The sequence below is a fragment of the Galleria mellonella genome, unplaced genomic scaffold (genome assembly GCF_026898425.1).
Source record: "Galleria mellonella isolate WM207_F2 unplaced genomic scaffold, CSIRO_AGI_GalMel_v1 utg165, whole genome shotgun sequence".
Classification (NCBI taxonomy): Eukaryota; Metazoa; Arthropoda; class Insecta; order Lepidoptera; family Pyralidae; genus Galleria; species Galleria mellonella.
This window is the reverse complement of record NW_026442009.1, coordinates 1198674-1225296: the sequence shown is the minus strand read 5'-3', so window position 1 is coordinate 1225296 and position 26623 is coordinate 1198674. Positions and strand designations below refer to the sequence as shown.

Here is a 26623-nt window from a genome sequence, read left to right as displayed (position 1 = left end):
CCTCTTACGATACCCATGGGAATGAGAGGGGTATCCTATTGTATGTCAGGATCACACGGCCTGATAAACAAATTTATACAAACTAATATTTACTCCTTCTCAAATCGATATAATATTTTTACATTATATTATATACCTTAATATACCTTATATTAAGTGGAAATTGTATATTTAAACAATCTCCAATTCTTATACCTTACCTGTAATATAGGTAAATTATTATGTTCATCGCCTGTACCAGTATTAATAGATGTTCATATTTTACGTGCTATTGTGGATAAAACAACGAATATGGCTACACTAATTTACAGCCTCACTAGACTGCAGTTAGCGAGTAAATCCGAAAATGGCCGAGTTCTACCGAACCCTCGTATTGATGCCGGGAAAACAATTTCCGCGCCATTTTTCTTGGCGTGGGTACTGGGGCAAATTTTGGCAAGCGATTGTCTGGACGCCCCTGTTTTTATTTACCGGGCATTGACCAGATAAATACGGATTTTTATATAATAGAAATATTAATGCAATTGGGTTATATTTGTTTATCGTCTGACCAGTTACCTATATATAATTTCTAATGTAGCAAATATTGTGTAATTTGTGCTCCCTAGATAAATATAATTGATTGGTAAGAAATGTATGCCTCTAAATCATTTATTAATCAAATTAAGATATTCTAGAAACAAATAATTAATGAATATGCATTCATTATTTGTGTTAAAAAGAACACAAATATACTAGAACAAAATAAAATTTGAGTAAGGGGTATTTGTAGGCATTGTCTAGTTAAATTACATTTTCCATATTTTCTCACAATTTACAAGTATAAAACTTTCTGATCAATATAAATGAATTTAAATTGAATATAAGTTTCAAAATCATAAAATAATATATAAAGATAAAAAAAAGCCCAAAACTAACTGCAACACAAAGACTTGAAGAGTCAAGGAAACTGCTAGATACTATTTAAATTCAGTTCATCCAGGCAGCTTGGTTTGGCATTCAACATACAAGAGGTTTTAAATTCGTCTGTATTTTAGTCTGTAACGCAGTATTTTTGTTAATTTTAATAAAATATTCTCCTACGTAATAAGCGCTATTAAAGGCAAATTTTGAAAAATGAATTATGTTTTATTAAGTCTAGTCTCTAACAATAATCCTAACTATATTTAGTTATTTTAAATGTACGTACATGAAGGTATTGGACAGTGATATTTTTTTTTTTTTTTTTATTAGATACGTACCATTTGGTTTCGCAACTTGGTCTACGTATATCTGATTATAGAATTAACAGTAAGATCGTGGATCGTACTGAGTACGATCCCAATATCTTACAATAAATATATCGTCTTAAAATATATAAACATTTTAATTCGCTCAGCTACAATGGTAAGCGTCGAAGGTTGCTCTTAGAAAGGTTTGTTGTTTTTGTTTATTGAGCCCTAAAAGATTACCAACATACAGCTTCAAATATAAGAAATATTATAGAACAGACAAGATTATCTAGTTTATCTTATTTATGCCTGCAAATACAAAAAAAAAAATAACAAATCTATATTCATCAATTTGTAGATACGTTATAACTGTTCGTCGATTAAGAATAGAACCTACAGACTATATTTAATTTCAATCGCTTCAGTCGTTTATGCTCATAAACATACAAACTTTGAATTAGAACTTTACCCTTTTAGACAGTAATAAACACCTAAACTTTAAATTGAGCCTAATCCTTTTATAGGGCCAATTTTTAAACTTTTATAGTTTACTAGTTTTGTCTCACGACTTCATCCGCGTGACCTAAATACGTAAACTGCGATAAAAAGCAGCCAATATAATTCTCTATCCCAAATATTATGTGATTATTGGTTGAACTAACCAACCAATCTAAAGAATACAAGCTATCCGTCTCTGGAACTTCTCTTTTCATTAGATCAACTCAATCTCTTGCCTCGTCCAATAGGCAAGTAAAATCTCATTACCTATCTTAATTTGCCTGCCTTCATTTGCTTTGATATTTACTACGTGTGATTTACCTTGATCTATTTAGTATATTTATAATTTATGTTTATGTATTATTACTAATATTATATATGTATGTCTATGTATTGTAATCTTATTTTGGTATAAATGATATTTAGAATATTATGCATTTTCTTTGTTTACTTTTTTGTTTTACTGTGTCTGACTTGCGCCATCTGCCTTTCTCTCTGTACTTATCTACTATTTATGCCAGGTTGTCTGTAAGAGATTGCTTTTAGCGATAAGGTCGCCTTTTGTATATGCACAATCTGTATAAATACTCCTTGTATAAATCTCTATTGTGCTCAATAAAGAATTTATTATTATATTATTATTCTTATTATTATGAGGGTCTTTAAAAAAGGAGTATTAATATTAATTTTCTCAGGGTCGGCAACGCAAACTTGTCACTGCAGGTGCTACAATGAAGGTTCACCATCAAATGAACCTTTGTTGTATAAAAACCATTATGAGGCCAAAAAGTAACATAATTTCACATTTATAATATTAGTAAATACAGCTCAGTTTAAAAAATTCTAAAAATTGCCTCATGCGAAATCTACATCTTAACACGCGTACTCAAAAGCCAGTTCTGTCTTAGGTTTAAAAGGCTGGTCTTTTAGCAACACATGGAATCGCCAAAAGTAAATGTAATCCAAGAACAAGTATATTTAGAGTACCACAAGATAGCGTATTCAGACCAAAATATTATATCATTTTATGTCTGTTAGCTCATCATGATCCTTTGATCTATAACTCCTTAATTTCCTTTATTTTTCAAACTATATCTATCACTGATACCAGAATCCTTACCGTTCCTTTTCAATACCCGTCTCGTTTCCCGTTTGTTAGTGGTATAATGGGCAACACTAGTTCTCTGCCAACATTAGAATATATATTTAATTTTAGCATACAGGTGCCAGAAGCACATGGCATTTACATGTATATATATGACATATAAATCCGGTGCAGTCTCAGCACAAAATGGGTCGTCTGTTTCTTTCCTGTGGGTGTGTAAAACTCCACAATAGGGAGAGGCCTATGTTCAGCAGTGGACAATGGATAATGGCTAATATGATGATAATGACGTTTAAATTAAACTAAACGCTGTCACAGTCGCTGATATCTGTTATACAGATGACACAAAAGCTAAAATCATGTCGCTAACACGGAATGAGTAATCTTCTTAATAGATATTTTTAGTCTTAATTCGTATATTAAAGATAATACTTTCGTCTCGCCTGGTATCAGGAAACTTCAGTTTTTACAAATGCACAATTCTCTACGCATATCAACTAGGTTATTCATTTTCATATATAGGTATCTTGCATGTCTTATAATTCTAAGCTTGACTTAACTTTTAGATATTTAGCAGTAGATAATAAGTTTCATACAATAAATTTCTCTCTATTATATATCTCTATCAAAGATTGGCTAAATTTTTCACTTCGAAATATCCTTCCTATTACACGACATATGAGCGAGATTGCCGAGGCCATATTCTTGCAATACCACTTTATACTTTTAATTGAAGATAACACCAGAAATGATTTTAAGAGTTTATTATAAAATAATTTACGGTTTTTTATATTTTTGTCATTATAAATGTACTTAATAAATAATAATAAATTTAAAAAACACGTACAACGTGTGTTTACAGTAGTTTAATTAAATCTTACTTTAGTATGTACAGTCATAGATTGTAGGTTGTACAAAATTGTTGGTATTGTTGCTGTGACGTATAAAAAAGGGGGTAGAGAGTCCGTATCTAAGATGACGTATACGGGATGTTCAAGGCTGGGTGGCAGGCAGCAAGCGGCGGGCGGTGGCGGCGTGGCGATGCGGCGTCGCCGGCGCCGGGCCGTCGGCTGCCGTGGCCGACGCAGGCGCATCATCGCGCTATGTTTATGCCTCCGCGGGTTCTGCGTCCGCTGGCGCTGCCGCACCTTTCTTGCTCCAGCCGTCACACATTTTCCGGAGGAAGGCTAAGTAAAAGAAACTTATATTAGCTAAAATAATGACAATATCGACCTTTTGTTATAAAGCTGATGAATAGAATTATAATGAATTATCATTTAATAGTAGTATGAAAATAAGACGTGGAAGAAAAAAATAATGCCAGAAACATAAATTAGTGATGAGACGAAAACGATTTATCAAAGAAAAAAGTCCGGCTATAAGCATACGAAGAGTTGCGATAGCAGTATCCTTCACGTTGATTCACTTACGATCTTATAACTAAAGATATGATGAGATGAGATGTCTTCTACACCATCACCTTCTTCAGGAATGCTGAAAATGTATAATCGGTAAGAAGGGGTCACACGCACTACATGTTTGGATTTCATGCTCTAAAACATATATAAAGTACACAATATGTATTCTACTAGGATATCTCATTATAACGTAGGTATGTAAATGAGTGCTAATTATAAATTAATACATAATACTAAATAAGGTATGATATCAACTTGGTATTGTATTCCATGACAGAATAAATTGTATTCATAATTATTCATATATATAAAGCATGCTCATTGGGTCCCAGTTCAGTTAAATGTCACATAAATTACACTGTAATACTAATAGAGTGTTTTGTTTCGAATTGAATACTTGATTAATCAATATGTTTACACTACACTCCATTGAAGCATACAAAATTAACAGAATTAATGCTCTGAATTTATCACGTAAAAATGTACAACATGCGTAGGTATACGTGGAGATAAACAACGTGTGCTATCTTTTAGACTTTCCACAATTATATCAGAAACAGCGTAATAAATACTCGTGCTTTAATAAAATATAACTTGGAGATCTAAATAAAAATCACACAATATACACAGATCTATGTACAGTTTTGAAACTACATAAGTACAATTCTACAAGAACAATTTTTTTATATAATATTAAGTAATATATATAATCGTATATACACATAGTCAAATGTTAAGTAACTTACGTGCGTAGGGAATCATGCCGTCGTCATCTTCAGGGTCCATGCAGTCCTTTACGACTTCTTCGACTTCTTTGTCTTCCAGTTTCTCGCCTGACAATATAAAAATATAAAGTTGTGAGATAAAAATTACTCAAAAAGGAATAAATTAATATAAAATATATTAATTTATACATGAATATATAAATAAAAATAATTATGATTAGAGAAAAAAAACGTAATATAAAATTAATCAGTGAAGAAATACAATTTACATCATATTCACATACATCACATACAACAAGTATAGATTTCTATTAGTAAAATTGAAAACCTAATTTAGTAATTCAATTTTAACGTCCTCCTATTTACTTATTTTAAATCGCATGTTTTACATAATTTTTTTTTGTTTAATAACTAAATATTTGACATACGCACCTAACGCGAGGAGGGTGTGTGTAAGCTCAGCGCCAAGCATAAGGCCATTCTCGTTCTTGTCGTACAGCTTCAGACATTCTAAGAAGTCTTCGTAACAGCCCTGGTCTTTGTCTTTCTTGGCTTGACTGTAGATAGGAAGGAACTCTTCAAGCTATAATGAAATTATAATCGTCAATGAGTACAAGCATACTTTCATGTTAGTTGTGTTCCAAATTCCGTGTCCACGGTTATATTTCTACATGATATTGCAGGTGCAATGGTAGGTACTAGCTGATAAGAGGTTTTGCCTGGCTCATTGTTTACCTACTTTCATCTATCTACAAAGTTAATTACAGTAACATTATAAATACATAAAACAACCCGATATTAATAAACTTAAGAACACATTAGAAGTTATATCTACTGCTATTTTAGCAGTAGATATAAATAAGATTGATGTTTCACCAAAAAATTACAAAAACAATTAAACACTGCTTAATGTTAAAAAAAATATAAACAGTGTGGTTTCAGAGTTTCCTTCCACGAACGCTCAGGTTGTGAAATGACATACCTACCAAGGCTTCTTCTATATGGTGTTCTTCAAAAAAGATATGTTAAGGTTTCTTTAGGGTCGGCAATGCACAAATGATACTCTTAGTATTGCAGGCGTGCATAGACTTCAATGACCGTTTATCATTAAACGGGCTGTATGCTTGTTTGCTACCATAGTGTATAAAAACTGTAGATATTTACTTAATCACCACTAAGTATAGATTGTTTTTTTTTTTATACAACATAGAATGGCAAACAAGCTGACGGCCCACCTGATGGAAAGTGGTAACCGTCGCCTATAGACATGAGCAATACCATGGACATAACAGAGTATACTGTTTCGCCCATGATACCCCCTATGCGTTGCCATTCCTGAGAACTCAGTTGTTATTCCTCTGTACCCAGTAAATTCACGCCATATCCCACCCTTCAAACCGAAACACAGCCATGCAAACACAACTGCTTCACGGTTGAAACACGAATGGGACAGAGGTACCCAAGCAATCTCTCCCTCTGGTAGACTGATGTAAATTTGTTATACTTGGGTGGGCATATATTACATTATATTAGTGGTATATTAGTGGGTATTACAAATATTCTTGATGAAATCTAGAGACACGACCCAGGACACCTACCAGTTAATTAAAAACTAACATCTTGTTATTTTCTAAAAATTGCTGTAAATTTATTGAGATAACGTTTCTGAGACGTTATATGATAACATACCGAGAGCTGCTTTTCGCCCTTCTTCTTGGTGCCGCCGAGTTTCTCGATGGTGGCGAGTGTGGGGTTGGAGTTGAGCGCCCTCAGCACATCACCGAGGTTGAAGGCATCGATTTTACCGCTGCCGTCGAAATCGTAGATGGAGAAGGCGAATGTCGCTCCTATGCACAAACGGAATCAAAACATTAATAAAAAAAAATTTCAACCAATTTTATTATCTAATTTGCAGCTTTTATCTCTCGTAGTCCATTAACCTACGTAACTATTTAAATCCGTTCAATCTTTAAGCGTTACTGATTAATAAACATTCAAATATACAATACTGAAATTAAGATGGTGAGTATCTTTTGAACAGAGCCCTTTCTAGTAGCGAAACTAAACATTTTCTTCAACCAGAAATATGGATCAAAAAGACAAAAAATTTTAACCTTAATTTTAATTTTATTTTTAATTTACTGCCATATTCACAAAATTAGCGTGGGTAGATTCTTACAGGGTATTAAAAAGGCAATTCATGAAAACTAAAATCTACAAACCGATTTTAACTTTTACACTGTTTTGTCACCTTCTTTCAAATTAAGAATTTAGCGCAAAAGAATGAGACTAAACAGTTTAATCAGTTAAGGAGGCATTTAACGTTTTTATAATTAAGAGGGTTAGTTTTACATACCACTAACAATTTCGATTTCATTTTATAGTTACTAGTTCCATTTTAGTAAAGTAAGCAAATAACAAGGTTGTAATTTCTCAATACACATTAAAGTAAGTATATGCGTAGCACCGTAAAGTAATATATCGTAAATGATCTTTAATAATAGTTAAAAATCTATCATTATTCATTAAAGAAAAATTTAATTTTAAAATTGTTGTTTATAACTAAAATTAAAAATTTTAAGTACCTTTATAATATTCGTAAACAATTTAAAACTACCTAAAACATCAACGAGTACCAGGCATACCCTGCCCCATAAATCAATATAATTTAATATAAACAATAACATAAGTAGATAAACGTGTTGTGCTATAATTTGTTTATAAAGGTGTTTAAAAATATTCCACGGGAGGAGAAATTATCTTCCCTACTCATTGTTATTGATAATAATTATTCACTTTCTTCTAAAACTTCACACCATGTAATATACTAGTACATCAAGAAGGTACCAACGTAGGTACCTTAAATTTAATTAGCTCTCTTCATTTTGTAAACTAAGGTATATAAAATAATAAAGAAAATATTTTAAATGAATAATTTAAAACTAGAATGAATAAATAGTATATTGTTTTGGAAACGGTAATCCGCGCCAGGTAGAGCGCTGGGGCGGGCACGCGTGGGCATACATTCTTAGCTTAAAATAATACTTTTCCATAGCACGTTTCAATATATTCACTTGTGAGTCACATTCTATTATTACACACGATTGTAACTATGCCCTAATTTTAACCAGGTGTGGATAGATTATCTTTCTCGTTTAACTTATTTAACATTTTTTATATGAATCAATATTAATCTACTTTATGTAATATATATGTATTTTCCCATTTTTATTTTTATCTGTCCAAACGAGCATTTTGAAGAATTCTAAAATTAATAAATCTATTTAAATAATCAAGATCCTAACAAAAATCCTAAGATCAGTTGAGTTTAGAATTCAAAAAGGCGAAATCATAGTCGTAAGTGATTTAAAACAATTTTTACCGACGAATTCAATTTCAAATTATTTTATTTAAAATCTTCCTATTTAATTAATAAATAAGACTTATTTATAATTTGGCAAGACAATTTAACAAGAAATTCTAATAAAAACTATAACAAGAATCAGCTGATTAGATACCACAGTTACGATGACCTTGATATTGACAACGTATTTATCACTAACTCTTCACGCACAGTAAATATTAGGTATGTTGCATTTATAGAGCAGTCGCTTTGGCGAACACACCAAATATGTGAAGTTCTTTTTCAGTGAAATCCGAGTGGAGTTTCTCTGTTTGGGCGGGCGGCGATCTGAGATCACGTGACGCGCTAGTTTAATTTTGGAACGCAACGCGCGCGCAGCATGGCCGTACCCACACAGAACAGCCGACGTCTCTTTGCAACGCGACCTTTTATGAGAAACAGCGCTATACTTAGATGTTACGATGCACATTTTCATTTCATTAATAAAAATTTTTGTGGACGTGATCAAAAGTAAAAAAAATACCGTCAAAATTACGAGTCACCTAATCCTAACCGACAGTGCCTTGTTAGGTTCGGTAAAGATACAATTGTTAATTTCCCCTAAATGTTTTAACTTCCGCACCTGATCCGCTCGTATTAGACTTACTATTATTTCAATTCATGTTAGTAATTTATATAATAAATTAGGGATTTAAAAATTTATAAAATACTTACTTTCGATATCGTTCTTGCTGAGGTCGCTCTGAAAATTATTAAAATACTCATTACTCTCTTTCTTACAATAACATGTAATGTCTTGTATGCTTAGTTAGTTTGTGTATTTAAAGATGTTGAATTGTTAAGCAGAAAATGTGTACGGTACCATTTTCTCTCACTGTTTATCGAGCACAACACTGAAGTTAATTTGTAAAATTTAAATTTGTAACAAACGATTCGCTCTCGCGCTTCCGGTCTGCGGAAATCGTATCACGAGAAGCTGACGCGCGAGTCCATATGTCACTTGTTGGGAAAAATATTCGTGTCCACACTATACACCTTCTTCCTCACAATATCACTGCCATCACAGATGACTCACCATTTTGTGTGGTGTTAGTTGGTTCCCTCCCGGTCTTCACTGGCAGACGTTCAGACAAGAAGTGGGGCTCGGTAACTTTTCGCGGGACTGTTTTAACTGGCTTAGATGGCGCACCCGTCTGGATATTTGAGATTTAGCCCAGGAATCCGCGATCATTCTATTTTCGGCGGAGTTGGTCCAACACCGCGGCATCTTCGTACGAGTGTTGCTCATACAAGAGCGAGCGAGATGACCGTCTTTTTATATTGCTCCATAGACTTATCGGCCGACTCCGATTCCTCAGATATATGTACATTTGTCCTAAACTATTTCGATCGATATATGTGATACATGTATGTAATTCCAAGTTTTTTTTTTATGCAATTTAGAATGGCAAACAAGTTGACGGTCCACCTGATGGAAAATGGTAACCGTCGCCTATAGACATGAGCAGTACCATGGACATAACAGAGTATACTGTTTCGCCCATGATACCCGCCATGCTTTGCCATTCCTGAGGACTCAGGTGTTATTCCTCTGTACCCTGTAAATTCACTGCCATATCCTACCCTTTATACCGAAACGCAAACCATGCAAACACCTGTTTCACGGTAGAAACATGAATGGGACAGAGGTGCCCAAGCAAACGACTTTTGTACAAAGTCTCCATCTGGTAATAGCATAGTAAGTAATCTATCAATTTTATAATACTTACATACATAAAGGATTTTTGTCCTCTAAATTATTGTATTTATGATTAAAAAAAAACTGTATTTATTAACTGAAGAGAATGACAAAATATTTAAATCATAAGCAAACATTAGGGCCAACATATTTAAAATAAGATATTAATTATATTCGCCACATTCATCTGGTCTGATATCGAACGGATATTCCTTCCAACGAGAGGAATTTACTAAAGTTTCGTTAACAGTGTTGAATTTCCATACGACAGCCCGTGAAGGTGAAGGAGAGCGCATCCGACTTTGATCAAGAAGGCTGGCAGTGCGACGTCGAGCATCTGGAGACAAAGGACATAGTCCACGCAATGGGCCACGGGACTCCTGAAAATTATTAAAAACCTGGTTCACAATATATATAAATAATAGGAAAATATTACTACTGTGTGAACTTTGCTTAATTTTGTGCAATACCTTTCGTTTCCCTGGAGTTTTGCGTCTCCACCAACCGCGAAGGCAAGCCAGTAACCTAGCTCCTTGTGTACGACAACGGTGAACTAAGCTGCTTTTGCGAGATCCACTTACAGAGGCCGGTGCTGCAGATATTGCTTTAAGTACCTTCGATTTCTAATTGCAAAGTGATATATTAAATAATTATTATTTACAACGTAATTAAAGATTGTGTCTCATAAAAAGAAACCAACTTAAGTTGTGATAAAACAAATTATTTTTACCTAAAAATTTAGCTACCGATAACCGATTTTGATAACACTTCCATGGGATCTATATGTAAAAATCATATATATATATATATATATATATATATATATATATATATATATATATATATATATATATATATATATATATATATATATATATCTTTTCAGTACAATTCAGTAATCTACTCGAAAGGTATTATTACTTTTTTTCTACAACACAGGGGGCAAACGTGCATGCGGCTCACCTGATGGTAAGTGACTACCACCGCTACTTACTTGAATAGATTTTTTATATGGAAACAAATCAACTTCCGAAGTGTGAACAGTCATCAATTCTACTTCTTGCAATGTAAGGGCCTTCGGATCCTGTAATACAGGATCTCCATCTTCTTCAGAACATTGTTCGTAATCACCTGTGCAAAATCATCTTTCTTTATTATTATACCATGCTAAAAATATATATACCTACATATGTATATTGAGTCGAAGTAATTTATCCTAAGCTTTTAAAATTGTAAACTCAATTATATTCCTATAAATTGCACCTAACCTTCCCAACCAATTAAAACGGAATTTATACTTTCTTCCAATATGTAATCATTATGAAAGGTTCTCTGGAAATACCAAGAATTATAACAATTCTTTATTTTCAGGAAACGTGATAAAAAGTAATAAAGAACAGAAATATCAGAGAATAAACAAATGCAATCTATGAAATGGAATATTACTCACGATTCAAAGTTAAATAAGCATTTTCAAATGATAAAGTATTTTTCCCGTCCTCTTTAATGCATTGTACATTAGTTTTCTATTACAAAAATGAAAAGGAAAAACGTTAGCAAATTATATCAAAATCACAGTAAGGATTACAATAAGTACTATTGGAATATTTTAAATAAAACTGCTTTCTTCTTCTTGTCTAAAAAAGTTAATAATTTTGTTAAGCGTATTTAATTTAAAAGTATACTATTACCTCTACGTCTTCATTTAATTCCAATCCTAACTCTTGTATTTTATCATTATTACTGTCATCTGTGAATATTGCTACTTCATTATCTTTATTATTAAGACAGACATCAGATAGAAATGAGTAAGATGAATAAGTTGTACTGCTAGAAGTGTTTGCAGTCATTTGTGTTATATTATCTTGATATTTTCCGGTAAAACCGATGTTTAGGGCAACATTTATGTAAGATTCTATTATTTTTGATATGTCTTCAATAAGTAAATCTGGTTTAAAATTTTTAATTGAAAGTTCATCTTCATCAGGCATACTCATATGTTCGACTTCGCTCATATCAAATAGATGATTAATAAACATGGATGTTGATTTTGTTAATTCATTACAGTGCTGTAATTTTTAAAAATCTTAAATAATTTAAGGGAGATATTCTGATAACACTATATTTACAATGCGCCTAAACTAAAATGGCGAACAATTAGCAATATATATATATATATATATATATATATATATATATATATATATATATATATATATATATATATAAATAAATTGTCGCCTAATGTTTTTAAGAGAACTCCTCCAAAACGGCTGCTTATATTTAGATAATTCTTTTTTTTTTGTCTTTGTAATTATTAGAACAAAATGTTTAACATTAATTTTCTTCATTAATATATCCGTGCAAAGGCGGAGCGGATAACTGGTTTAATGTATGTATATGAACTTATCTATTATGTAAGCATATTATAAACAATGTTCAAAGAACTGCATCTCAGTCAATGTTTCAGGTCTTCACAGTTACGATAACAGCAATAGATTGCAATACACACTCATTTATAAACTTTTATCAAAGACAAATAACAGGTACTGAAACAGGTACGTACATATAACAGATTTAATTTCACTTACTATATATTCTTCATCGCCTTGGCCAATAAAATTTGTTTCCATTTTCTTTATTTTTACAACTTCGTCTGTAAAATTTTGATTTAAAAAATAATTTATATATAAAAATTACGAAATCACTATATTCGGACACACTAATTCCCGAAACCGTCCAACCGATTTCAATAGAATTTTATGAATGTGTGTGGTTTGTTGTAACTTAAAATATAGGATAGTTCACTACACACAAGTACTTTATATAAATTATTTAAAAAAAAAAACCCAAACTATTTTCAAAAAAGGAATGCTCTTTTAAAATAATTTGAGTACTGGCAAATTAATTTCATAAACATTCATTCATTCATATCAGCCGTTAACTGTCCACTGCTGAACATAGATCTTCCCCATAAAGAGGGTTTTGCCACTTGCCACGCGTGACAGGCAAGTTGGTAATAGCAGTTAGGCTTTGATGATGTTTCAAGAGGGACGCTGCTTCCCAACCCTTGACTTTTAAGTACTCTTTGTCGCCTTTTACGACACCCACTGGAAGGAATTTTACAAACTTACTGCTCATTAAATTAAAGCTACCTACCAGTATTCTTTTGAGGTGTAGACGTAACAACAATATTGGTAGCAATATCCAACTTATCTCTCAAATCATCGTCGTTGTCGTCATTCGGTATTATATTATACGAAAATTCCTCGTCTTCCACTTCACCTTTATTAACCTTCAAATTTTTCATCACTGATAAATAATGCCATGGTTGACCTGTATGTAAATTTTGTTCTATTTCATATGGTCAAATATAAGAGTACTAAAGAAAACTTAGATAAAAAATATCCAGTCTAAGCAACCTAAAAAAGAACTACTGAGATATTTTGACCATATTTATTCATATTTTGCAAAAAGACATATAATAATAAATAATCAAAATATTATACCTATAGCTTAACAATCCCGATAATCGTAAAATAAATGAAATTATTTTGCTATCATTAATAATGGAGATTCATAATTGTTCGTATTTGCAGTCTAAAACAAACTAGGCCAAATCGCCAGCATTTTAAAAATACTAACACACGAATATGTAATAATATACTTTTGTACATCTCTCCATCAAATTTCTACAGGAAAAATCTATACAGTCTTAAAACATTTTTTATTGCTTGGTGATCTTATAGATTATGTACGCGAAATCGGTCCGTTTCTTAAATTGTCAAATCAAAATTACTGTATGATTTAGACATTAATAGAAAACAGTTGACAACATTGTTAAAAATCTTTCTGTGCCGCAATTGTAAAATTGATTGTTTTTTTAAAATTCTTATAATACCTTAGACTACTTTCTGAATAAAATATAATATTCTGAACATAGAAAAGGGTGTAAAAGTTGTACTGTACTTAAAATACGTAATAACTACCTGATTCTCTTGCAGCATTTGCTATAACGTACGCTTCATCCAATACTTGACTAACGAGGTGAACTGCTAACAACGCAGCCAATCGCGGATTGTATGATTGCTCGTCCATATCTATATATGATGGCCTATTATTTAACAACATCGACCTTAAACTATAAATAAAGATCTAAAAACATAAATAACGATTCCAAATCCAAAAACATACCTTCTTTATTAGTCATCTTGCCTATTTTTCTTGAAATGAGGATTAAGCCTGAATGAAAAAATGTGTCAAATAAATATCTTGACAGTTTTATTTTTTTCTTATTGTTATGGCCAGTATTTTAATTTTAAAAACTCCAGCAAAATACTTATTTCCAGATTTATAAAATTGTAGTAAGGTAGGTAATAGAAGTCCAAAATATTGTTTTTTATACAAAACCAACTTCAAGCTTGGCAAAATTAAATTGTAGCTAAAAGTATCAAGAAAGTAAGCTCTTCTTCAGTAATAAGAAAGAATTATCAAAATCGCTCAGATATCGTTACCTGCAAAAAATGCAGTCGAATGAAGAACCTCTTTCTTATGAAAACCCGTTAAAAAAACATCAATATTGAGGAAAAAACAATACTCAATAAATTTTATCTATAGAAAGATAACACTGGCGTTTACTTTAAAATACAAAATACCTATCTACCTATTTCATTCAAAACAGCGTCGCTATTTCAGTAACGCCCCGTCGATAGCTACATTATTGTTATTCGTCAACCTCGTGCTATTTTTGTTCAAGTTTCGTATCATAATATAGGTAGAACTAATCGGCTGCGTTTCGCGATACGTAATTAAAATTTGTTGAGAATTATTTATTTCGATTATAATAATTTTAATATAACATAGAATGACAAATAAACTAATTGTTCACATGGTAGAAAATGGCACCTTTAGCTTATAGACTGAAACTGCACCATAAACATTACTGTGACGCCTTGGTACCTGTTGCGCGTATAATATCTGTGCTTTAAAGCAATGCACTTTAAAGCAATAAAAGCATATTGATACAACTCTATATCTACAAGTATAATACTATTATAAAAATACTCCATTAAATTAGTAATACAGACCACATAACTCTAACACTATATATGGCAAATAATTACGACACTGTACCTATATGACATATTTCATATACAGAAAGATTATGTATCGTTCCATTTCAAAGGTGCTTTTCTTTTAAATATATCAGATTGGAGAATAGGCTAACTACCGGAATCATCGATCAAAAGTCCACGATTCTTCAAAATATACCTATGCAAATACATTTGCTTTTTTTGCAATTTTTTTTACAATACTGGGGGCAAACTAGCGTGCGGCTCATCTGATGGTAAGTGACTATCGCCGCCCGTGATCATCTACAACACCAACGGCATTGCAGATGTACTGTCAGCTTTTTAAAAAGGAATATGCTCTTTTCTTGAAGGTTATGTTGTCATATCAATTCGGAAATACTGCTACTGGTAGTTGATTCTAAAGAGTGGCTGTACGTGGAAGAAAGTGCCTTGAAAAACACACGGTGGAGGACCGCCGCTCGTCCAGATGGTTGGGATGAAATTTTAGTTTATGGCGGGTTGTACGATAGTGAAAATCAGCAGCAGGTAACAATCTGAACAATTCCTCAGAGCACTCCCCATGATAAATTCCGTAGAAGATGCACAGAAATACAACATCTCTACGCAGTTTCAGTGGGTAGAGTCGGACAGTAAGGCGCCAATCGTCAACAATTCGAGCTGCCCAACTTTGAATGCGGTCTAACGGAAGGAGTTGGTATTGTGGCGCTCCTGTCCATAGGTGAGAACAGTATTCCATATGTGGCCTGACTTGAGCTTTATACAGTTTCAGGCGGTGTTTCAGCGTGAAATACCGTCCCACCCTACTTAGCACCCCCAATTTTTGGAAGCTATCTTTGTTTTTTTCTCACAGATGACCGCAAAACTAGACGTGGCTAGATATATCGACGCCAAGAATCCCCAGACTCGACTTATTATCGAGAGATGTGCCCTGAAAGTTCACCATTATATCAGTCACTATAACTGTTAAATATAGGCCTCCCCCATAAGCTGACATAAGAAAGAGTCTGAGCCTTTCTTTTGTGTTAATTCTTTTGCAAATATCCTCATTTTTTGGATTCTGTCACGCTAAGAAACTCCGAGCGTAGCCCTCTCCATAGCTCGCTGAGTAACTAAAAGTTTTTGCATACGGACAACCGTATAGGACCATGTTTCAATTTCATGGATCATCACCGGCAATACAAAGTGGCTAAAGACCTTCGTCTTCAAACTTGGACTGTTACCATTCTTATAAAGTTCACGTGTAGGTATTCCTTTGTTGTTAACTTCAAATTATAATTAATCATCATCATCATTTCAACCATTATCCGTTCACTACTGATCATAAACCTCTCTCATAGACTGCCATAAAGAACGGTTCTGGGCTACCTGTATCCACTGACTCCCAGCACTGCATTTCAAGTCGTCGCATCTAGTTGGAGGTCGTCTTATACTGTGTTTGCTTGTGCGGGGCTGCCACTCAAGAACCTTTCTTCCCCATCGGTTGTCGGTTCTTCGAGCTATTTGACCAACCTACATACTCGTACTACTTACTTACCAACTTACTACTTCAGCTGGCTTATCCTTTGGAATATGTCGGTTACTTTGATTCTTTTGCGGATATCCTCATTTCGAATTCTATCACGCAAAGAGATTCAAATTACTATTACTCGTATAAGAAATAATTTTCAATACAAAGGTAAGCTTGTACTAAGTATATTAAATATTTAATTAATATTTGGCACGGTGATGATATTTGGAACAATAATTTTTACTTCTCACTCTTACTATTCTTTCTGATTAAATTTGTTGCGTTTTTTCAAAACATAAAATAAGTATTAAATAATATTTAAATAAAACAACATACACTTATTATGTAATAATCGGATGCTTTCGGTCGTTTTAAAAATATAAAACTGTACAGGGCAAAGCGCGACTTTATCTTCTATCATGACAAAACAAGGAAGCAAAATGTATATATTTGTATGAAAGTGTATTTAAGTTTGCCTCAAAGATGACGTCACGCCGATATCGTAAACAAACACGGTTTAACCTTATCGTCGATGAAATGTTGTTCCTTTGATTTTCACCATTTTGAAAATCAGGAAAAGGTATTTTAAAAAATTTTTATGTGTATAGATGTCTTAATTATTTTCATAACTACCCGTATACTTTCAATATACGAGTGTAAGTAAGTGCCACTTATATAAAATTGCTATTTTACTTAAAATAGTAAAAATTAAATCATTGAAGTATACATTTTGCAGATAGCAAAAAACATATTATTAATAGTATAGAATCTTGGAAAAAACACAGACAATTTTTTTTTCGGTTTATTACTAGGGTTCCCCTAAATGTGTATTTTTTTTATATACAACTTAGAATGGCAAACAAGCTGACGGCCCACCTGATGGAAAGTGGTAACCGTCGCCTATAGACATGAGCAATACCATGGACATAACAGAGTATACTGTTTCGCCCATGATACCCCCCCATGCATTGCCATTCCTGAGGACTCAGTATATACTTTTTTTAACAATCATTATAATAAGAAATTTTAAAATAATAAACCTGCGAGGTACACATACCATATGTACATCTTTATATAAAGATAGTTACAATGCATTAACACATAAACAGAAGAAACAATCTATAAAGTGGGAACTGTTTAGTGCTGCCGCTCCCAGGCGACTCTATTTATAAAGTAAATTGCCTGACGTAAAGTGAACATTGATATCCATGCCAATCTTATTAGTTCAATATTATTTCACTAATTGTAAATATAGTATGTATTTTAAAGTAATTATAAATGAAATCTAAATTTTCCTTGCGTCATAAAATATAAATAGAAGACTCAGACTGAATAAACGTATCCATTTAATCATTTGACTTTATCATGTCAGCTCTTAACTGTCCACTGCTGAACATAAGCCTTTGACTTACTAGATTCAATTATTATAAATTTTTCTTGCTATTAATTCGTATAATATAATAAACGAAGTGTAAGTTCTCTAAAGCCCTGTGTGATTTTTGCTTCGCATTGATTAAGCCCATATCATAAATTTAATATTTAGATTTGAAAAAGTTGAATGAATATGACCTATATTCGCAGCTGCTCGATAGGCAGCCATGCCACTAGTTCCTATGACAACGGGAGGCTGCGCGCACAGATCAATGAAATCTTTATAGGGCTGCTAGCTACATTTTCTTAAGAAAAACTTAAATGTAACAATATCCCCGGTATTCCATTGATTCGTCTACCCATTGATATTTCAGATTATCTATATATATAAAAATAACAACAGAAAAGATTTCAGTACCTACATATTTATCGAAATATGATTATTTTTCTGTAGTTTCCAATAATTTCAGTTCGTACACCTAATAATGTAATAATTGCGAAATAGACCTACTGTAAACTACAGCCGTATCAAATGACAGAATAACAGACACTGAACAAATTTCGATTAGTTTAATGGACCAAAGTGACAACCCTGTATCCCTCTGGATACGAATGCGCAAAACCTCATTCTAAACCGAGCTTCCCTCCTGTTACTGCGCGTCTCTACCTGCGTTCTCAACGCCATTTTCCACATACCGTGCCGGTTCTGGGCCTCTTACCAAAATGTAAACAGTACTCCTGTGTACTTCTTATTTCGTGAACATAGTTCAAAATCATCGATATTGGTAAGTATCTGTTACTATGAACCTACCTTTTTATTTTGTTTATTCATAATATTTATACACATAAAATATTGTTTGTTCCACGTTTTCTTAAATATTCTCAATAGTGAGTTTCCTTTGTTTTATAATAAAAAAAAATAATACTAGATAATCCTATTAATATATTATAGTAATATATTATTTATTGCTCACCCAAAATATATAAAATTATAAAAAAAAATACCTGAACAGCATAAGAGAAAAGTAATGTAAAACCTTACTGCTAAAAATGATCTCTACCATTCTATATGCATGTGATATGATAAAGAACAATTACAAAATATGATCATAAATGCAACTACTCAATTTTAATAATTTGCGACGCAAATAGTGTTATTAGTTTAAAACCAGTCAGTCTGTATATCTGTGTATGTGTATGAAAATATAGAATATCCACACGAATGAACGAATTTCAATTTAATTCTTTAAAACAGATTTTAAAGAAATGCTTCATAGTTTGTTTCGAATAAATCAAACTATCTTCAACAGTAATTGAAAGCATCTGGTTGAATAATCAACACCAAAAACTATCTATAACATTCACTGGAAAATCTTTTTTTTTTTTTATAATTTCATCATATCAGCCTTTAACTATCCACTGCTGAACATAGGCTTCTCCCTATTGGGCAGTTGACAGACGAATTTTCAACCGTAGTTAGGCTTTGGTAATGTTTCTAAAGGGACGCTGCTGTCCATGCCTCGACCTAGATTATCATGTTCCCTTAGTCACCTCTTACGATACCCACGGGAAAAGAAGAAGTGGCTCATTTTATGGCGGGACCATACAGCAACTTATTTTTTTATACTAATTAATAAAAAAAAAGTAATAACCGTAGTAAACATATTAATGTTATTATAAACATATTAATCCTACTTCCTACTACTACTAACAATGTGAAATTTTGTGAAGGTGAATAAATGCCGGTGTCTTACACGCACCAGTGGATAGATTTAAATGAAATTTGTTAGACGGATTGATTATATCCTAACTTAGAATATAGGTTACAATATATACTGATTCAAGCGGATGAGGCCGCAGTATGTAGCTAGTATTAGAATAAATATGTATACCTAAAACAATAATATATGTACCTCCACCATGGACAACACTCATCTGTTGACATTACTGAGGACCAATATGTTACACGTGAATTGTTCGTAATATCTTATAAGGTCGACCTCTATGTGGTCCCTCTACTATCCATGATGGTTAATTACCTACCGTAAAAACCGCGCTAACCAATATCAACTGCACAGATGGCTGTGCCATTAAATTTTTATCCCATAAAGAATGTGGTATGCATCCATACCCTATAACTTTACTGCTATAGGCACCCATCAAACAGAAACATAGCCAAGGATGCAAAACTGCTTAACCACAGAACCTCAAACGGTATAGGAATACCCATGCAGATTTATATATACCTATATTTTTAATCTGTACTTTATTGTATTTCACTTGAATTGTTTATATGTCATTGTTTATTTTTATGTTTCTACTGCAATAAAAGTTAAATAAATATTATCATTATTGAAATTAAAATTAATATATTCATAATTATAATCTCAAATCAAAGGTTGTCAATTTGGTCAGTCACTACTCAATATTCCCGGATTTTACAAGCAAGCATATACAAATCATTTTGTCAAAGATTTTGTAAATAACTAATTCTCCATTAGCAGAAATAAAGTTATGTCTAAGTAAAGGATATAAACTAAGTACTTATTAAATGCGATTAAATTTCACTTATCATTTTGTATGTTTCAGATATTTTACTAAATTGAAGTAAGAATGAAGGACTCCAATGACGAAGACCCCAACTCAGAGGAAGTGATCCCAATTCCTGTTCAGATATTCCTGTGGACACAAACCACGCCATTCGTACGGCCTAGACTTGGAAAAGTTCACGATGCAGATTGCATGGTCAGTACTCATAGTTCCACAGAATCTACAAAAGAAAAAATAATTAGGATAGGACAATCCGAAATCCAACAATAGTAGATATTTATAAACAACTTCCTCCAAAGATTCAGCATGAAAATTAATGAGAAAAAATTATAGAATGATTCATATAAAATCGGCGACATAACTACGTAATTTGTTTATATTTTTTATTCTAATCTTCAATCTTCCTTGGAAAATGTACAGTTTCATTGTTGAGTGAGACAGTAGATTGTACTAAACATATCTCTATGTAAGATCCATGCCTAGATAAGATTTTTTGTGCTAATAGATATCGGGTTGTTGGCTTAACGGCAATAACCATCTCCACAACATATACTAATAGGTTATTTCGTTATTCGTTTCGTTGTTTTACATAAATGTGATCCCGGATCTGATTCTCACTAGAGTCAATCTTGGACGCAAACTGTTCTAAATTGACTGACTCGATTATGGATGTCCTGGATTATCACCCTAGATAATCGTTACTTAATTCCTCATATCAGCATCCTAATTTTTTAAAATAATTGAAGGTGTGACTGTGTGGAACCAAATGTGGGACTTACATTATTTATTGATTTATTTGTTGCCAACTAATTATTATCGTTATGTGTATTAAAATTTTTCTACTTTTTTCCTTACAGTTTTGCCAACGAGCTCCTGGACACCATGTGAGTTTATTATTGTGGTTTTCTAATTATAGATGTTTTAATGCCAGTTCATATTCTTAACACCATATTTATATTAGAAAATATACCTACAGCAAAAGGAAACTATGTAGGTACAAAATCACTACCAATAGACGTATTTAAGAGGGAACCGGATGTGCCGTGCTCATCCAAGAATTGTCCGGTGCCCGCCCTAGGTCTTTAATGGGTGATAATGAAATGGTAACTCCACCTAAGCTATCAGTATACGCTGGTGGGTCACCAGTAATAGATGATAGGTGAGAATGAAAAGACAAGTCAGTTAGCCCACCGTGATGAATACGCCTGGAATTCAGCACGATGGTTTCCAGTGGGAGCCACGTGAAGGTCGATCGGTCGGGGGTATATTGCTAGCAATGGGACTTTTTTTTTAATGGATGATAATGGAATGGTAACCCCACCTGCGCTATCGGTATACACTGGCGGGGCACCAGTGAAGAATGATAGATGAGGATGAAGTAGGTCAGTTAGCCCATCGTGACGAATTTAACAAGAATTGTTCACGATGGTTTCCAGGGGGAACCACGTGGAGGTCGACCTAATAAGGTATATTGCTAGCAATGGGGCTGTCAAACTCCATTGCTAACAATCCTTTTCCCCCCTAGCAATGGGACTGGTAACCTGCATTACTAACAATTCCCTCCCCCCGCCCTCCCATTCATTAAAAAATATTTATGTATGTCTCTAGCAGTGATTATGCTGTCAGAGTCTGACATTGACAATTTGTCAATACGACAAAGTATATAATGTCACAAGCAAACAAGACCTACAAATTTTTTGTTTGTTTACATTCTCATCCTTATTTTTCAAAATCAAAGTTTAACTAAACGCTTAAAAAAATCATAAAACTTAATTAAAATGTTAACCAAATGTAATAATAATTAACTAGTAGACAAATTGCTTTTTCTCCGTGATTATATTACTTAATTGCCGTTGAAAATTTAATGATATAAACAGCATTATATATTTTTCTTTCCCTGCACACAGGAATTGAAAGAAGCTTGTAAGGTAAACCATTTATATTTGTAAAATAAGATAAATATCAACTTATTGCAACTTAAACAAAATACAAAAATATAACATCTATCCATACGTTGTACTTTTTTATTAATTTAACTAGCTTATACCCGCGAATTCGCTCGCTTGAGCAGGATATATTTCCTGACGGGAATCAAAAATAGCCTATATCCTTGGTCATCCTATATAGTATATGTATACCAAATTTCACAGTGATTGGTTAGACTATTAATGTGTGATAAGGTAATAAACAAACTCACTTTCACATTTATAATATTAGTAAGAATTTTCAGCATTATAGATAATTAACTTATAGGTGAACCATTTCTACACAGTAAGCCAGGGAGCTGGTTCTATTCCTAGATGCCTAATTTTCCTCCCCATACTCTAACACTGTATATTTCATTACTCTAACAACATTGACCATAATCTCATGTCGCTAGTATATTCAAGAAGTTTTATAATATATAAGAAAATAATTAATAAGGTATAGGAAATTAAAGTATAGTAGTATGCCATTTTACTGTCATTTAAAATAAAAGGAAGTGTTATAGTAGAGATTAGGATTCTTATTTTCATGACCCAAATTTTATTCACCTCATTCAACTATTTATGTTAATGAGTAACAAACATCAGACTTTTTTACAGACCTTTCATAATCAAAATACAAGCTGTATCCCGCAGCTTTACCTATTTATAAAAAAATCATAAATCCAGAATATGTACCAACTTAAATCCATTTGGCTGTTTAAAAATAATTGAAAAACAAACATCTAAACATCCAAAAACCATCACAAGCTCTAACATTATATAGTATCTAATTCATAATATTAACTCTATTAAAATCAGATATTAATAAGAAATTTGACTACTTTCTGCATAATTATGTTTTTGCCAAATGAATAATCTCTATGTTGAATTATGACTTTAATGGAATAAATAAAAATTGTTACAGTCATTTGAAAAAGTCTTGGTGCAGAATATCCGTATTGAATTATCTCTGAGTTTGAATGAGGCTATAGAAGCAATACCAAGATGGCGCCTCATACAAGCTGCATTTCCCCATGTGATGCATGCATTGGCTGCGTTGTTGCACAACAGGTATCTAGATGATCTCTTTCCTTTTTTTAAAGGTTTTTAAATAAGAGTGAGATTCTTAATTCATCTGTATTTTTTAAGTATATTTTTTTTCAGTCAGTTACAATTATAATTTTATCCTTATTTATAAAGAAAACATTTTTAAAAAAATCAATTCTGTTTATAATCAATGTAAAAATATTTGTTTTAATTATTATTCCATGTATTATTTTTAAACAATATACTGTTTTATAGGATACTGATTACATAAACAACTTGCATTTAAATATAGAACATTAATAGGAGTACACTGATCAAGTTATAAATTATAATCTGCATTGACTGTCATTATAACAGAAAGTACCTATAAGTAAATATAAGTAACTTTATTATTTTATTACAGAGTAAAAGACAACATGCAGTCCCTAGGCAATGTGGAAACCAGATTACTTTACACTTTGCATTGGATCCTCCTTGATGCCTCAGATGAATGTGCTGAGAATGATTATGAAAATGGGATTTTTATATCCAATCCCTTTCACTACTTATTTTCTATACCGGCCATGACTGTATGTATTTATTTTAATAATTACAAACTATTTTTATTTGTATTAAGTAAAACTTACTTAGTGTTATGTTCATGGTCTTTTAAAAATCGTTTATTTATACTATTATAAAATAGTATAAAATAAAACAATTTTTTAGAAAGGGAAGTGCATTTATTTTGGTATTTAGACACCTGTACATGATCTTTAGACTAACTGCAACATGGAGCTTTGTCATATCATGGACATAAAGTATACTATGTTTTAATCTATGATATGGCCTATCTGTGTACCAATTTTATTCAAATCCATTTTTTAACCATGATGTCAATAACAATTATCCAAACATCTTTAGTAACTTTCACATTTACTAAAGATATTTGGAGTGTTTAATATTAAAAAAAAGTGCCTAGACATACTGTGATTCATAAATGTAATGCAATAAATATTTGATTTTATTTCAGCTCTTTGTCTTCTTATTTGCACCAATATCTCACCACCTCAAGGAGTCTGACTTCACTATAAATTATCGATTGGAGAATGGTTTGAAGCTGTGGCAAGCATTGTGGGAATTCAGACATCCTGATGCACCATGCTTCACCACACATGTGAAACCTAAGCCTAAGCCTTTAGGTGGAAAATTTTCTAAGCGTAATCAGCATGGAGATGTGTTTATGGGCCGTAAGTATCAAAGATTTTCTTTTTTTTCCTATAATGGGAAATTCTTGCTTATATCAATTGATGAGCTATATATCAGCAATTTTTGTTTATTATTTCCAAAAACCGTGCTTGACATGTCAAGGCTTATAATCAATAATAGACCAAATCCAAAATATTTAAAAATATTATAATTAACAATAAATATTATTGTCATATTAATGTTCAATATAAATATTTTGAATTATACAGGCAAATATTCTAAAGAGGAAGGCCCAGTAAATGGAAGCCCTCCAAGTCAAAATATATCTATCTCTCAACCTGAAGTACCAGTGAAACAAGCAAGTACAGAAGAAGAACCTTGGCTCTCTTCACCAAAAGATACAATCTTCCCTGAAACTATTCCTGAAGAAAGCTCAAGCACTGAAGAAGAACATGTGGTAATCATTTTTTTATTACGCCAAACATAATATGCCGAACATGTAATATGTTCATATAAGTTTACAATCGAGATATATACTAGGTAGATGTAAGGGGCAGGTTAGCAAAATAGAAACAATGAATTCAGATCATTATTCTGAACTAAAAATCAGTGGAAATTTTTTCCGGAAATTTTTAATTATTTTGCATTGTTATTTTCATTTAAAATGATATAATCAGTGATATTATGTCATAATATAAAGAAATAACAATATTTTATAGTGAAACACTATTAAATACCAAAAAAGAGTAATATAATATTCTCTTTAAAATCCTACCGCAACGCGCAGAATCAGCTGTGTAAGGTCAAAGCCACAAGCTTACAAAAACTACTTACAATTAAGCGCCGTTGACCGCGCGATATAGACATCCTGCGTCCCATTGAGCAGTAAAATTAAAGTAAAATTTCAAATAAGTTGCACACTTAAACTAATACTCTTTAAAACTAAGAATCTTAATTATATGGCTGTGCTGCATTTCCGGTGGGAAAATAATCTACCATCTGGTTCAGACCATTAATTTGAATAAGCTATTTTCATTTTGGCCAACCTGTCCCTTTCACCCTGTATAATAGTAAAATATCGAACGTATTTCTAGATCTGTCGAGCAATCCTGACAACTTGTTTTTAGATATTTAATAATTTTTATTCAAGTATAGAATCATTTCTATGTTAGTAGTAACTAACATATAAATTACAATACATTGTTTTAGTTTATTTACCGACTTCCTTCTGAACAAAACTTTGGTGGCGCTATCAAAGAGACTTACACGGTATACGCGGCCGATCCGAGCTTGTTCCAACTACGGAAATCCGACTCCACGAAACCGACTTTACCTGGCATCAAACCACTTCCGCAAATTCCAAAAATGAGGTATTAATATAATTATAATGACTTTTATTTTACAATATCATTGATATACTATTATAAAACTTTCATACAATACTGTAATGTCTAAGTGCAACTTACGAGGTCTGTCCGGAAAGTTCGTATAAAAGTGTTCTGGAATGCGAGAAAGAGGAGTGGGGAGGCCAGGTAAGCGCAGGACCCCTTCCTTATGTCCCTAACAATGCTTCAGTTCTGGTCTGACCGCCGTGCGGTGCGAACTGGCTTGTCACGCCATCTGTGAAGTTACCTCTTAACGAGACCCCGTCGGCATGGAGCCCGCTTCCGTTGAAGAGCAGCGCGTCGTAATCAAGTTTCTCTCGAAACTCGGCAAGAATGGCCGTGAAATTTTTGCCGATCTAATTCGATAAGACATCCGGGGAACCACGAACAAAAAAATCAAGAAAATCCCGCTCAAATGTCAAGACAATGTTGATTGTTTTTTTCGATGTTCGGGGGATT

At 32.6% G+C, this 26623-nt stretch overlaps 3 protein-coding genes across 13 annotated transcripts in view; 1 reads left to right on the top strand and 2 right to left on the bottom strand.

The window, feature by feature from the left end:
- Positions 1 to 3563: 3563 nt before the first annotated feature.
- LOC113518883 (myosin light chain alkali) lies at positions 3564 to 9530 on the bottom strand. 3 transcript variants are annotated; one of them, XM_026903907.3, is made up of 7 exons: positions 9397 to 9530; positions 9036 to 9063; positions 6647 to 6804; positions 5390 to 5540; positions 4979 to 5065; positions 4245 to 4308; positions 3983 to 4001 (listed from the first exon to the last, which is right to left on the bottom strand). In XM_026903907.3, exons 1-6 carry the CDS (start codon positions 9397 to 9399, stop codon positions 4283 to 4285), a joined length of 453 nt encoding a protein of 150 aa, XP_026759708.1. In that variant the 5' UTR covers positions 9400 to 9530; the 3' UTR covers positions 3983 to 4001; positions 4245 to 4282. The 3 variants fall into 3 exon arrangements, with proteins under 3 accessions (XP_031770379.1, XP_052748723.1, XP_026759708.1); XM_031914519.2 differs by lacking the exon at positions 4245 to 4308 and having other exon boundaries at positions 3564 to 4001; XM_052892763.1 differs by lacking the exons at positions 4245 to 4308; positions 9397 to 9530 and adding an exon at positions 9184 to 9300 and having other exon boundaries at positions 3564 to 4001.
- A 148-nt stretch (positions 9531 to 9678) lies between these two features.
- Positions 9679 to 14686, bottom strand: LOC113519025 (uncharacterized). Of its 3 annotated transcripts, XM_031906948.2 has the most exons (10): positions 14574 to 14686; positions 14254 to 14301; positions 14049 to 14159; positions 13219 to 13395; positions 12651 to 12715; positions 11751 to 12128; positions 11510 to 11585; positions 11054 to 11190; positions 10530 to 10682; positions 9679 to 10439 (listed from the first exon to the last, which is right to left on the bottom strand). In XM_031906948.2, the coding sequence occupies exons 2-10, from the start codon at positions 14267 to 14269 to the stop codon at positions 10224 to 10226; spliced, it is 1329 nt and encodes a 442-aa protein (XP_031762808.2). In that variant the 5' UTR covers positions 14270 to 14301; positions 14574 to 14686; the 3' UTR covers positions 9679 to 10223. The 3 variants fall into 3 exon arrangements, with proteins under 3 accessions (XP_031762808.2, XP_031762804.2, XP_031762810.2); XM_031906944.2 differs by lacking the exon at positions 14574 to 14686 and having other exon boundaries at positions 14254 to 14369; XM_031906950.2 differs by lacking the exon at positions 14574 to 14686 and having other exon boundaries at positions 14049 to 14173; positions 14254 to 14320.
- Positions 14687 to 18677: 3991 nt separating this feature from the next.
- Positions 18678 to 26623, top strand: part of LOC113519026 (protein unc-80 homolog) — a 48058-nt gene continuing 40112 nt past the window's right edge. For all 7 annotated transcript variants that reach the window (XM_052892686.1, XM_052892689.1, XM_052892688.1 and 4 more), the window contains exons 1-9: positions 18678 to 18815; positions 20620 to 20775; positions 21438 to 21464; positions 22488 to 22508; positions 23473 to 23618; positions 23998 to 24163; positions 24604 to 24820; positions 25049 to 25236; positions 25989 to 26149. In XM_052892686.1, coding sequence (XP_052748646.1) covers positions 20644 to 20775; positions 21438 to 21464; positions 22488 to 22508; positions 23473 to 23618; positions 23998 to 24163; positions 24604 to 24820; positions 25049 to 25236; positions 25989 to 26149 — 1058 coding nt within the window. In that variant the 5' untranslated portion in view covers positions 18678 to 18815; positions 20620 to 20643. The remainder of the gene's footprint in view (positions 18816 to 20619; positions 20776 to 21437; positions 21465 to 22487; positions 22509 to 23472; positions 23619 to 23997; positions 24164 to 24603; positions 24821 to 25048; positions 25237 to 25988; positions 26150 to 26623) is intronic.